The sequence below is a fragment of the Oenanthe melanoleuca genome, chromosome 5, assembly GCF_029582105.1.
Source record: "Oenanthe melanoleuca isolate GR-GAL-2019-014 chromosome 5, OMel1.0, whole genome shotgun sequence".
Taxonomy (NCBI): domain Eukaryota; kingdom Metazoa; phylum Chordata; class Aves; order Passeriformes; family Muscicapidae; genus Oenanthe; species Oenanthe melanoleuca.
The window spans coordinates 45,005,001-45,019,127 of record NC_079339.1 but is presented as its reverse complement, the minus strand read 5'-3'; the positions used below and the strand labels follow the sequence as shown (position 1 = coordinate 45,019,127).

At 40.0% G+C, this 14,127-nt stretch overlaps 1 protein-coding gene across 3 annotated transcripts in view; it reads left to right on the top strand.

Moving 5' to 3' along the window:
- Positions 1-14,127, top strand: part of CCDC88C (coiled-coil domain containing 88C) — a 94,947-nt gene that overhangs the window by 27,829 nt on the left and 52,991 nt on the right. For all 3 annotated transcript variants that reach the window (XM_056493513.1, XM_056493514.1, XM_056493515.1), the window contains one exon: positions 9,796-9,865. In XM_056493513.1, the coding sequence (XP_056349488.1) occupies positions 9,796-9,865 (70 nt within the window). The remainder of the gene's footprint in view (positions 1-9,795; positions 9,866-14,127) is intronic.

The following is a 14,127-nucleotide window of genomic DNA, read 5'->3' as shown; positions in this document are numbered from 1 at the left end:
GTATGTTTGTGCATGGGAGAGCCATCTGATCTGAGTTGAAGCTTCTCCCTTAACTTAAGAAAAAATTTGAGACTTGGTGCAGTGGCAAAGCACCTGGAGAGGAATGTGTGGGTGTTTGTTGAACTAGTTTATATTGGGTAAATTAGATTCTAGTGATAGTGCTCTTCATTTGTCCCATAACACCATACTGCTGGATGAGGCATCTATGTAGGGTGGAACAGCTTGTTCTCTGTACCCTCTCCTTTTCAGACCAGCTGAAAATTTCCCTCTTCTGTAAATCCAGCATGGATTTTTGCATAGTTGTCTGCAAATGCCTCCAGGACCTCTCTTGCCCAGCTGTATTCTCTGTTGCAGTTCGATAATAAGCTGATGGCATAGTGACTGTCTGCATGCTTCCTGAAACATTAATTTGCTGTCCAATACTAGATTGTGTGTAAGCTGCCCAAACACAAGTTTCAAGCTTGTTGGGAACTCATGGTTAAAAATCTTTAAAATTAGCTTTTGGAAATTGGTCAGTTTAAATTAAACTTAATTGATTTTTTTTTTTTCCCTCACATTTATAAACATACAAGGCAGAAAAAGTGGGACAAGTGCTGACACACCAGTTGCTCAGTTCTCTAACAGGTATTCCTCAAGCACTGTCACAACTCTCTTCTTCACTGTGAGAAAAAAATTGTTCTGGAAATACTGTTGTTCCTGAGTTAGAGACCAAGATTTTCATCAAAGTGACCTAAATAACTTAAATATCTATCCTATAAAATTCCTGCTGGTCACCAATGCTTGAATATTGTCCATTTATTTGCAGTTTCTCAGTTTCTAGGTGTCGTTTTCTGTGTTTTTCCAATGCTACCCTTTTAGGTTTCTGAAAATGGTGTACTGTGAATTAAGTTTTGTTTGTTCAGAGAGTATTATCCTAGAAAGACTGAGCATGTTTGTGCTTGTTTCTGAGCCTTTAACTACCTTGTATTTGAGCAACTCTGAGAATGTTTGGATATAGTGAAGGCAAAGCATAGCATCTTTTTCCAAGGAGAAATATTTTTCTCTGTGAGCTGAGCCCATGGCAGTCAAGATGGCTGAGACAGTAGGATGTACTCAGCATTAGTAATAATGGCAGGGTAGAGCAGCTTGTTTCTTTTGGGAGCTGAGAGGTAGATTGAAAGTTTTCAAGCATTTCTGCTTCCAACAGGACATAAGAGTATCTGATTGGTAACAGTCAACTTGGATGTTTGTTTTACTTCTATTACCCTTAGTCACTGATGACATTTGACTTATACATTCACATTAAAGTCATTTGCATCTGTTAGGCCTTCTATTTGCTACTAAAATATTTTTCATACTAGAAATCATGAAACTATCCCATTTTTTTTTGTATCCTCTCTGCTTTACTAGTTTTTTCTAGTTTGACAGGTTTGTTTTCTTATTTAAACTTCAGCTTTGATTTGGCTTTTCAACATTTGTACTAGAGAAATCTCAAAATTATTTCATTTACACATTCCCCTTTGCCTTCACAGGATTAACAGTTTTAGAGTTTTCCCCAAGAAAACACATTCTTTTTCAAGCAACATTTGTACTAATAAATTACTTGATACTGTCGAAAATGAAAAAAGTATACATTGTGCTACCTAGATACTACTCATTATTCATCTTTGGGAAAGTAATATTGCTATCATGTGTAACTGGTATTCCTACATCTTCCCTTCTTTAATTCCTTTTTTCCTCTACTTTTGGCTGCTGCTTTTTTCAGGAATTGTGTTACAATTGTCACCTAGTGGTCAGCTGCTTCTTTAGAGTCTTGGCACTTTTTTAGAGCCTGGACCCCCATTGCAGTGTTGAAGCACTGTATTTAGTTCTGAACCTCTCTAAGTAAGCCTCATAACTTGCCATGTACTTGCCTTGGGTTAATTAATTTTGGTTTTCTCCACGGCAGTACAGCAATTGCATTCAGAAATTCAGTGTCTTATGTGAGGTGGTGGTATGTGCCCAGTTAGGTGTTTACTGTGTATATTTCATATAAACACATAAGCCTCCCAAGTTTTAGAAATGCTTGTAACAGGAGAAATGTCAAAACAAGCTCTTACACATAGTCTTCCTTAGAGAAGCTTTTGTTGTGTTGCTGTTTGTTCCTTGATAACAAGCTGTATTTTAATATGATTGTTTTCACTCCAGTGATCAAGGGCAGTGGAGCAGAGTTTGTACCTTGGAGCTCTGCATGGCTAATGTGTTTTGGTATCAGGCTTCAGGGTTAGCCTTAAATATAGTTGCTCCGTTTTAGTGTTTGATGTGAAGTTTCTTGATTATCCCAATAAATTACACCCAGTGTATGGGAAAAACAGACTGACTTAAAACAAGTGAGTGTGCTTGGTGCTGAGTTTCAGAGAATTGGGTGGTGCTTTAAGTCTGTTCTGATGGCCTGTGTGTTAAGGTGAATTATTACGGTCCTTAGAGGCCATTGTAGATTAGCTGGGAGTGTGTTCAACAGATGGATTGCATTTTAGCTGGTTGGATTTGTAATGTCAAGTGACAAGCCTTTAACACAGCACATTTTATATTCCCTGTTACTGCATAAACCACCGCAGGACAGATCTAAGATAAAATAAAATAGAAGTCAAGAGTAATTTGTCAGGACACTATTACAAACGTGTGTAGTCATTTGCACATGATTTGAAAAGAGAAATTGAGGATAAATCAAATAGGCTTTTTATTTGCAGCAAAAGTAGGCAAATTAGTCAAAGGTGCTGCTGGCAATAAAAGCAGAAAAACACAGTGCTCCACAATTGGGTTTTCTCTTCTCTGGGTCAAATCAATATTGCCACTAGGCACAAACATAGAGCTGTGTGTTTTATTAACATAGGTGATTCAGCCTGGAGTTAGTGAAACTAGGATAAAAAAATCCTCTGCTATACATTTCATTGATCAGAAGTAAATGTACGCTTTTGTATTTAGTTTGATTAAAAAATAAAATTCCTGTGCAATTGATGCAATTTCTCCATTATTCATTCCACTGGACTAGAAGTAAAACTAATTGTGTCCTAAAATGCTTTCTACGTATATAAAAGTACCTTTATTTAAATACACATAGATTTTTATTTTTTGTGATGTGAACAGTGTGAATAATTTCATCTTAAAGCAAAATGTGCTTATCAGGACTTGCTTTGCTTCCCATGCCCTCTAATATTTGGAGTGATTTAGTTCTCTCCAGCCTCGATGAGTTCATTTAACCAGTTCATAAAGCAGTGAAAATGAACACAATGGATCATATTATAGCCACAGAATCTTATTTTAATTCCCTACCTCCATTGCTTGTTGCTTTTTTTTTTTTTTGTTCTTGTTACTAGCTTACTGATACTTGGGTGTATATAGTAAGTTCTTTGTTCCAGGGATGTCTCACTGTTTGTACAGCTCCAGTGAATGAGATTTTGCTCCTGGATGGGTCCTCTGCATTACTCTAATACAAATAAAACCTGAACCATAACAATGAATTGGGTGGGTGGTTATGCCTGGGTCATCTAGGTTTTTTGAGGGGTTTTGTATAATAGTCTATTATATACCATCCAAGTCTCATAAGTGTAATTTTTAAAAATAAAATCTGATCTTGCATGGTGTATTTACACACTGAGTATAGTTTTGTCACTTAGTCTGTTGTCTGCACCTTGCACAGACTGAGCACAGTTAAGACTAGATACGATTCCTTCACATCCCCTCCCACTGAGATTCCAGTTTACGACTGTCAGAACTGATTATTTTCAGCAGATGAGGCCACAGTTATTTTAGTGGCTTTTGGGTTTCCACTTGAAGAGTCTTTAGAAATGTGCTTTGTAATTTGCTGATTTTCAGAAGGTAAAAAAAAAAAAAAATCCATTTAAAGACAGCTAATCCTCTAGTCCGTCAAGTAATGACTACAATTGTTGCAGCGATGAACAAAGTTCTTAATCAAATTTTGTCATGTATATAATGTGTTGGCAGGGAAGCAGTACTGAGTCACATACATGGTGTCATCAGGCGTGCTTGCATGCTAGGATGTACATGGTAAATGCGTCAATAAAACATTTGTGTTTCGCTTCTTTGTCATTTCTGTGCAACAACTTGTTTCATCTTGCCTAATCTTCTGTGAGACCCTGCCGTACAGTTCACAGGATCCTGCTATGATTTTTGATGCATAACTCATCAGGTAATTATAACAACTGCCCCCAACCTTTAAAAATTTATATCTATTGGGAGACAAATATATTTTTTGTCTAAAATATAACCTTTTTGTAGGCTGCAAAATAGCTTTTCGGTATTATTTTAGTACAAAGCTAGACATTTTGAAAAAAGCATACTTACCAAAGCAACCCTTGTGTCTCAATTTGCTGTTTAATATGTGTTTTATTTTAAAACTTGTTGTTTAGAGTGTTTGCTCTTCCTTAGAATTCTGATTCCAGAAAAGTTTGTGTTTGATTCTCCCTTGGACTTGGAGTGAACTTTACCTGGGAAGTGCAGCTCCCAGTCTGTCTTTGTGGCAGCATCCAAAGGGCCCTTAAAATGTAAGGTCAAAGCTGCCACCCCATCCTGCTGCTAGGAGGCTTTGGGCTTGTGCAGATGGCCACTGACTCCTGCTGAGACCTTCTCTAAGGATTTGGTGTTTCACCAAATGTTTCCCACTGCAAGGATGTTTGTGAGATCAGATCCATACTGAGGTTATCAGAGTGAGGTATTGGCAGTGATGCGCAGATAGCACTCTGCTGAGCTTTCCTGCTCTCTTGGCCTGAATTGCAGCTAAAATGTAAGCCAAATTCCCTGACTGGATACTGTTTGCTTTTGCTGGTATAAATAAAGCTGATGATGGTTTTTCCTCATGGGCATTTTAAGTAGGAAAGCACCATTTGGCTTCCAGTCAGCTGGGCAATTAGCATTTTATAGCTAAGCACTATACTTAAATGGAATTGCTTGGCTTGAGCATTGAATTACAATGACTGTTAGACTGCCTCTCTCCTTACATAATTTATTTAGTACTTCTTGTTTAGGATTCAGGCAGAGGTTAATTTAATTCTGCATGAGAAGCTAGTAGTTACTCTACATTAATGCTGTGCTGTATGGTAATGCAGGGGGGGGTTTTTGTGTAAAGCTTGTGTTTGCTGGGTCTCTCAGCCATGGAAGGGACAATTTTGCCTACTCCTTTCCTAGCAATTCATTCTCTGCAGGGGCTGTTGGCACGCTTAAATTGGGACTAAAAAAGTGCATTCAAGAGTCATGCCTTAAGATCATTTTATTCCATGCTGTTGCACATGTATTTTTAAGAAGCCAATATTTATTGAAATTTAGTATGGACTAAGGAGACCTTTTTCCTGCAAAATTACGAGAGGCCCACTTACCCTGTTACAGGTAAATAGAGTGTTAATATGTGACCATGGTGACTTGAGAGGGAGAGCTTCTACTGCATCTCTTCTGAGGATCTAAGGCAAAGAGCAAACATCCGCTGTGTGTGATGTTGGAGGGATAAAAAGAGAACATAAAATGTGCCTCAGCACTCCAGGAATGATTAGAAACTTTCAGATGGAAGGAATGAGTGTTTATTCATGCATTTAGTAAGCCTAAATGCTTAATTTGGTGCTTAGAATTTTATCCTTAATCTTGTATGTGTCTTGATTTTTCCTAAGACCCTTGACTGTTAGAATCAATGTTGGGGGAATTTTGGCTTTATTTTGTCTTAAGCTTCTTTTTAAAAAAGTGATTGCAAAGAGCTTGCAAATGTCAAGCAAGTTCACAGCAGGAGCTCAGACACCAGAAGGCTGCTGATAGAAACAGAACATTTATATTTATGGTTAACCTTATGATTTCTCTTATGGTAACTCACTGATGTTTCTTGGTGTACGAGTCCTGGAGTGCCTAGGTGCTTTCAGCAAAATTTACCTCTGGCTTAGGCAGTATCCCTTTTGTTGCTGGGGTGCTGTGATTGTCCCCGCCAGCTTCAGGCTCCATGTCTGTGTGAGCAAGCACAGCAGTTGAGGTCTGAACACCCAATGTGACCTTCACAGCCCTCCCTGTCAATACAAACCTTTGTGGCCTTTATTGCTGAGTTTGTCTGGCTCAAGCAGTGTAAGACTTGGCTGCTGATCCTTGTATTTTGTGATCATGGTGTTGAATGTACTACCTGGAAGTACCCGTTCTTGCAGCCATTGCTGCTGTCGAAAGACATTGGACAAATCTCCTCAAGCATAAAATATCCTGATCTTTGGGTGAGGAGCATTTCAGAAACCTACAGGCACTGCACTGAGGCCAGACAGGGATTTGTTTTGATTCCTTAAATAACACTTCTGATACCAGCATTATTTTTTTCACAGAAATCTCGTTAGCAACAAAAAGTAAATAAAAAAGACAAACCGTAGTCTGAGGGAGGTGATTGCTGACTTGCAGTAGCTGGCTTCTGCGTTGGTTGAGCTGTAAATCTGGCAACTCAGTTTCTAATGGTTTTAATAATCTGGGAAATAGTTACCATGTGTTGTTGTTGTAACCTTTACTGTTTTAACCAAGCTTTAGTTGCCCTGTAAAAATGATTAAAAGGCTTCTCTCTAGAGGAATTAGACTTTTTGCTTGTACAGTTGCTCTCCAGGGTACTCTAGGCTACTGTGGGCAATTTAAAATGTTTGAAAACCCTGTTTCCCTCTCCAGCAGCGCCTGCCTGGATGTGTTGCCCCTAGCCATGCCTGGTTGCCTCAGGCAGAAGGACACACACACACCCCCCACATCTCTGCCTCTGCTCTGGAGTCTGTCAGCTGTGTTTGACTTCAAGCATAACAGCATCCTTTATATGTAATGCATTAATATAACTTGCTGCCCCTGTGGGGAAATGGGTCATTTTATCTACCATTTCTTTTTTTTGTCCAGATTTCAGCAGTGTGCCCAGGTTAACCCAATGCCCAGAGCAGCTGTACCCTGGGCAATGTACCCTGGTTGGGTCCATGGGGCCCTTTGATTCTCAGTGCCAGTTCACAGGCTGGAAACAGCCCAGTTCCCTGCCTGAACCCTGACTTCATGGGGTTTTCAAGGAGGAATGATGTGAGGGGAACTGAGAGGCCAGGCTGAGGCACAGCATTTTACTTGTGTAAAATGTTTTAATAGTGTAATAATGTGTTATTGCTGCTTCAGAGAAGGAAAACAAGAAAACATTGATTAATGATAGAAGTTGAAGAATTCTGGTTTGCTTTAGGTGAGGAAGATGTTAGTTCTATTTCTAGATGTGGGATTTTGAGCAATCTATCTTACACATGGTCACATTATATCCCAGTCAGTCACTGAGTGTCCGCTGATCTTCATTAACTTTCTGGGGTTTCAGTCTGGAAAAAATCTGAGCTAAATTCATAGGAGCTTTCCCTTAACATGTATTATCTCATGCTTGCAGCTATGTGAGTGGATGGTTTACTGGTAGATCTGTTCACAGATGATAGCAATGGCATTGACCTTCTTTTATGAAGTGTTGAGATCTGCTGGTGAGCTGCACTGTAACAGTCAGGTGTTATCATCACAAGCACTAACCTGAAGGCAAAGGCTTTTAGAATAATACAGATAATTATCTGTTTAAATGTTTTACTTTAAAAATAAACGGGTCAGAGTATCACCTCTTGCAACAATCCGAATCTTTCAATCTGAATTAGCAAATCACTCTTCCAGGCTTGGGGCCATTTCAGCACCTATTCAGTGACTGTCAGATTCTTGCCAGAAGATACTGAGCTCAGACAATTATGAGGGAGTTCAGTCATGGTTGTGTTGGGTGGTACACTCAAATAATTTTGCAGGAGGAGCTCATGGGAATGTTAACAGCATAAAAGTTAGCAGTAATGCCTGCCAGTTAAATAGCTAGTGATCTGATGGTTACACAAAGACAGCAGAAATTCCTTATGCATTCCTGCCTCAGTACTGCTCCACGTGCAGGGTGACTGGAAGCAGAATTCTTTCTCCCCTTTTTTGCCATGGAAATTGCTGGTTAAAGCTCAATACTTTAGTATATGAAAAGTGTAGGTTTTTTTTTTTTTGTTTGTTTTTTTTTTGTTTTGTTTTGTTTTGTTTTTTTTTTTGTTTTTTTGTTTTTTGTTTTTGTTTTTTTGTTTTTTTGTTTTTGTTTAAAGCCTCAGTGCCATGCTGTATTGTCATAGCACATGCTGCAGTCCAGCTGTGTGCTGTTACATTCAATAGATTTTGCACCTGTTTCAGTAACTGATGCAAGCAAACTTTGTTTAACGTGTCTCATGTGGCCCAAAATAAAAATGCATTTGGCTAATGAGTCAGTGAATATTTGGTCTGCATTAGCCAAGCTTCACATAACATAAAGGAATATTTTTCCTTAACACCTCCAAAAATTCTATTAGCTGTGACACAGATATTTCTACTTTATCTGAAAATGGAACTGCCAAGGAATGTGTTTTGGTATGGATCAGGAGAAAAAAAGTTAAGTGTGTTGTGTCCAAAACATTTTTTTAGAATATGCACTCTGATTGCTTATCAAAAGCTGCAGGCTCTCTGAATTATTTCCTCCTTCAATCAAGCTTAATTTTCCTCCTGTAGTATAACTTTGTAAGCAGAGAAATAACAATGGGTAGCTGGGAAGGGGAAGTGTTTGGGTGAATGGGTGATTGTTTCAGGAAATGTGTTTCTCTGCTGGGCTGTGGTGCTTTTTCCTCTGGTCTGAATGCTTTGCAAGTATCAATGCATGTGTCCTTCCAGTGGCCATGGGGTAGTCTGGGAAGTGGAGACAAGCCGGAAAAAAGGCACCTGCCAAACATTTGGTAGAGTTGTATCTGTGAACTTTCATTTCCTGAATCTCAGCACAGTGTTTCAGTCATACAACTGTTTTCCTCCCAGGCTTTTTATGTGAAATAAAAACCTGCCTGCAAAATGTTTTATCCAGATCATCACAAGTGGGGGTGCTGGTAACTACAAGTCAAAGCTAACAGCTATACTCCTCTGCTTTTTGTTTCTGGGCTGATCGTGTTACTGTATAGAGTTCCCTTTGCAGTGTATTTATTTGAACAACTTTAAGCATTGTGCCTGCCCCAGGGCTTGTAGCCTTTCTTCCCCCTTAAGCCATTTGGTGATTTCAGGGCAGTTTCAGACAGCTGGCATTCAGATGTTGAACCTGATGCTGCTCCCTTCTGTCATCTTCCCCAAAATAAAATGACCCTTAAGTATGTAATGAACATAATTTAATTCTGTTTTACCCTGCGTTAAAAACAATGTAAATAAATCTAGAACTTTAAATCCAGTTTCTCTGAGCAGTGTCAGTTGCCTGGTCAAGTGCTTTTCCCCATACCCACTTCCCTAGCTGTGGGGTTCTCAGACCAACTTACTAACTCCAACACCTAGCCCATCCTTAAGTTTTCAGGCCCATGAAATAATTTGACCAATTACTTGAGTTACTCAAACTTCACAGAGTGGCTTAGGTACCTTTGGACTAGGTTCATTTATATGCCTTGAAACATGGCAGCAGCTGTATGTTGCACATCAGATGAATACAGGTCATGCCTGGGGTAAAGGCATGAATGATTGGTGTGCCTGGCATGGTCATGCATTTATTCTGATTAGTGCCAAGGGGCCCTTTAAGTTCCATATTAGCCATTGTTAAAAGAGGTGATTAGTGTATGTTAGCTGTGCAACCTGATGCTATCTTCAAATAGTGATTTCTCTCTCAAGTGGGGCTTCCTCTTGTGACCTCTGACCTGCCAGTATGTTAAAAGCTTTGTAACTGATGGAGCTTTGTATTCTTTGTAATGGGATTGATTTGGATTCCTTCACACTGAACTTTGTCTGTTCTCTTTTGTTTAGGAGGTCCTTCAGCAGCTGATTGTAATGAATTTACCAAATGTTTTAATGATTGGCAAAGATCCTCTTTCTGGTGAGTAGTTCATTGGTACTTCATTAGTCTCCTCTGTAATACTAAATAAAATCTGTTGGATTTTTTTGTTTGTTTTATTTTCTTAAACGATTCTGTAACTCTATTCTGATTTAGGTTGGAAAACACTTTAAAGAGTCATTAACACTAAACTATGTCCCTAAGCACCACATCTGTGTCTTTCAAATACTTCCAGAGATCATGAGTCAACCACTTCCCTGGGCATCCTGTTCCAATCCTTGACCACCACTTCAGTGAAGAAATTACTCCTTCATCCATGAGAGTATTCTTAAGCCTCCCCTGATGCAACTTGAGGCCATTTCCTCTTGACCTATTACTTGTTATTTGGGAGAAGAGACCAGCCCCCACCTCACTACAACATCCTTTCAGGTAGTTGTAGAGAGCAATAAAGTCCCCCAGAGCTTCCTTTTCTCCAGGCCAAACACCCTCAGTGCCCTCAGCAGCTCCTTGTCAGACTTATGCTCCAGACGCTTCCCAGCTCCTTTGCCCTTCTCTGGACACACTTCAGGACCTCAATGTTTTTCTTGTAATGAGGGGCCCAGAACTGAACACAGGATTTAAGGTGTGACATCACCAGGGCCAAGGTGGTGTGCGAGTACAGAGGGACAATCCCTGCCCTGGTCCTGTTGGCCACACTATTGCTGACACAGGCCAGGATGCCATTGGCCTTCTTGGCCACCTGGGCACAGCTGGCTCATGTTCAGCTGCTGTCAAATGGCACCCCCAGGTCCTTCTCCACCAGGCAACTTTCCAGACACTCTGCCCCCAGCCTGTAGTGATGCCTGGGATTGTTGGGATGGCACCTCTACTGCTTTGAACCTCATACCACTGGCCTCAGCCCATGGATCCAACTTGTCCAGATCTCTCTGTAGAGCCTTCTTACCCTCCAGCAGATCAACACTCCCACCCAATTCAACATCATCTGCAAACTGACTGAGGGTGCCCTCAATGCCCTTGTCCAGATCATTGACAAAGACATTAACTGGGGCTGGCCTCAATACTGGGCCCTGGGGCACCCCACTTGTGACTGGCCACCAGTCATTTAACTGTTTGGACTGAGAGTTGCTCCTAAGGGACTCTGGCAACCAGTCTCCTAAACAGGCCATAATACAGATAGGCTTTTTAATAAACTGTATGTATTTGTAGGCAAACTACAAATCTTTAAGCATCTCTGAATCTCACAACTTTATATACCTAGAATGTAACACTGAGGTATTTATATACTTGTATATATAAATATACATGTGTATTTCCATGTGATGCACATACATGTGTGATGAGTGAGTTCTTGCCGAAGCAGAACAGCAGCTGTTTGTTTGACAGTTGTGTCTCTTTACCCCTTACTGCAGGTGACCAAGGATGTGTTGTCCTCCAAGTGTTCTGTGTGCCTGTATAATGAGTTTAGTTCTTGCTATATGTGCGCATCAGAGTCTTGCAGAATTACTATCAGGTGTGAAGGAACTGTTGCAAATGAAATGTGGGAAGAAATACAAATGAGGATGGAGAGAAAGATATGTATATAAAAAAGCAGGAAAATGTGAGGAACAGAATGAACAAAAATAAAAATGTTTGTCTGACGATGTTGATTAGACAATGATATCTGTTTCACGATGTATCACATCAGAAGTAAGGTGGAAGCCAGTAAGCTCATGTCCAGAGTCCAGTGCTTTTGATGAGACAAAAGGAAAGCCTGAAAATTGAGTTGACTTCTTTGAAACACATTTCTGAAATGGAAAGTTTTGTTATTGTGTTTCTTACTTTTTTATTCTTTTTGCGTGCCTATTCTATCTCTGCCTGAGCCCAGTGCTAGTGCCAAGGGCATTGTATTTCTTTTTACCAAAGAAGGTAAACTGAATGAGCCCTGTCAGCAGTGATGGGGAATGACATGGTAATCAGCATCTCTCTCCAGAACAAATGGCAGGACTCTTGGCAGAAGATTCTGTTTTGCTGCTCTTAGCAGCTGTAGAGTGCGTATGTACAAAAAAGTATTTGTCAGAAAAGAACATTAGCCAATGTTGGATCACTGAAACTCATACTCTCTGTGTTAACTCATACTCTCTGTGTTAAAATTGAACTGAGAGTAAGAAATTCACTTCTTCAGCAAGCAGAATAAAGCTTGCAAGTCTTAAATGGGCTATACAGGCTACTGTTATGGGCAAGGAAGAAAGTCAAAAGACAAGAGCTGTTGTTCTCATTGGTCATATGGGCAATGGGCTGCCTAGCATGGAGAGTGCTTCTGAATGGAGGCATCTGGGCCAGCAAGGCAGTATCTCTGCTGGCTAAATGTCAGTGGGAAGGGCTGGCTGGTTTCTTGTCACAGCCATTCCTGAGCGACAGCTGGCAGGAGACTCATAATGTGGTAAATACAATTTTGGTTCCTGGGAAAGCACACATTTGAAAGCTGTCCTGTATCCAGCTATAATTTGCTATCGTTAGCCTGCTGGTTTTTGTCTTAGATCTCTCTTTGAAGAAAGTACCTGTGTCTCTTGTAGGAAAGACAGTGGTCATACATGTGTTCCTGGCTTCTAGATCCTTTAATTACAGCGAGAAAACTTTCTTCTCTTTGAGATCTTTCACATTGTGGTGGTTTGGGGTTTTTTGTTCTCTTTTTGGTTTTTTTTAACGTGGTCTTTTAAAATTTATTTTCCCCATTTCTGGTTTACTACTGGTGTTATTTGGACAGAACATGAAAAGAAAAGATAAAAAAATGCAAAAATGTAACTTCTGGTTTGTAACATCTAAAATTGATGGGGCATGTGTGCAAAAAAACCCTAATTTCTTATTTAGCCATATTATATAATGATTTTTGAGACCCAGTCCCAGCTTAGACAGAAGAAGGTGGTGAGCGAAGGAAGATTCCAGATGTATTTGCTTTAAAGAATGTATTTAAGGAGGAGAGTGTCTGAAAAGCTCATCTTAATCTTGCCATTGGGTAGGCATTCACAGGTAGGATGTGCAGGAGAAATGGTTAGAGAAGTGGAGAACTAGAACTTCCCTCAGGAAGAAGAATTGGCTGAGAGCTAATGGGAGCTCAGAAAGAGGGAACAGGGATGAGATGGCTGAGGTGAAGGTAGTAAAGCCAGTGCAAAAAGCTGAATGAAGGAATGGGCTGTCATGGACAGGTGATGATGTCTTTGTTACTGTCGTGCAGAGAGGAGTCAGAGGAAGGCAGGAGCACTTGGGAGGGGAAAATAAGCAAAACAAAGATATTCTCTCTCTTAGTGAGGCAGTGATGAAACCCCAGTTTTGCCTTCCCCATCCTGTAGCTCAGTTACAAGCTAAGTTACTTCTCTGACCTTCTTGATCAGAGGACGAAGAATCAATCCCATGGTCACATTCCTGGAACAAATCCTGTATTGCTTTGTACTGTTTGAGCTGGGAAGGATGTTAGTGACTGTATTGTCTCCACAGGTCCAAGACCAAAGAGCTGTTAGATCTGATTCACTGTGTACAATTTCAGAAACTTATTTTTTGTAATAAGCGCATGTGATGTTCTGGCTCTGCACGCTTTCTAGAAATTTTACTTTTGCCTTCTGAAACATAGGCAAAAGGGGTGTTACAGGCATCAAATTATAAACTGAGTACTGAAGCTGTGACTGCTGTTCTTGCTATTTAATTTCCATTTGGCACTCACCAGCTGGGACTGCTGAGGACTTCTGCAGCTTTGCTTTGAACATGAGATTATTGGAAAAACAGAGCTGCCATCACAAAAAATGAGGTAGCACTTGGACTTTTGCATAGGAAAAGGCACATGTCTGCTGGGTTTATGAGCTTTACTTGCTTTCATGTCCTCTGAATAGTTTGGTTCCTAGCCATAGCAAATTTGCCTACTTCATTTGTCCATGGGCATAAAAATAGCAGAAATCTTTGTTGGAAGATCAAGGCTTGACTGTTTTCTAGAATACAGGGAACTAAAAATAAACTTGAAAGTTTAATTAAAGGATTTAAAAAATTTCTGCAAGGAATTTGACTTGCAGAACAATGCAGCTGATGTCAGAGGATTTATTCTCTTCCCTGCACTGTGTGGTAGACAGCTACTATCATTAAATTTCCTCTTCATTTCTGTCTTTTAGCAATTCTTTTTCTTGCTGAGCAGCTCTTGCAATTCATTACTGCACCACAAATCCCCCTGTGCTCAGTAAGAGAATCATCAGCTTATTTATCATCTACAACACTGCTGTAATCACTTTTTAATATTATGTCTGGTTTTAGCATGCCTTATAAATGGCCACTCATTCATGTGG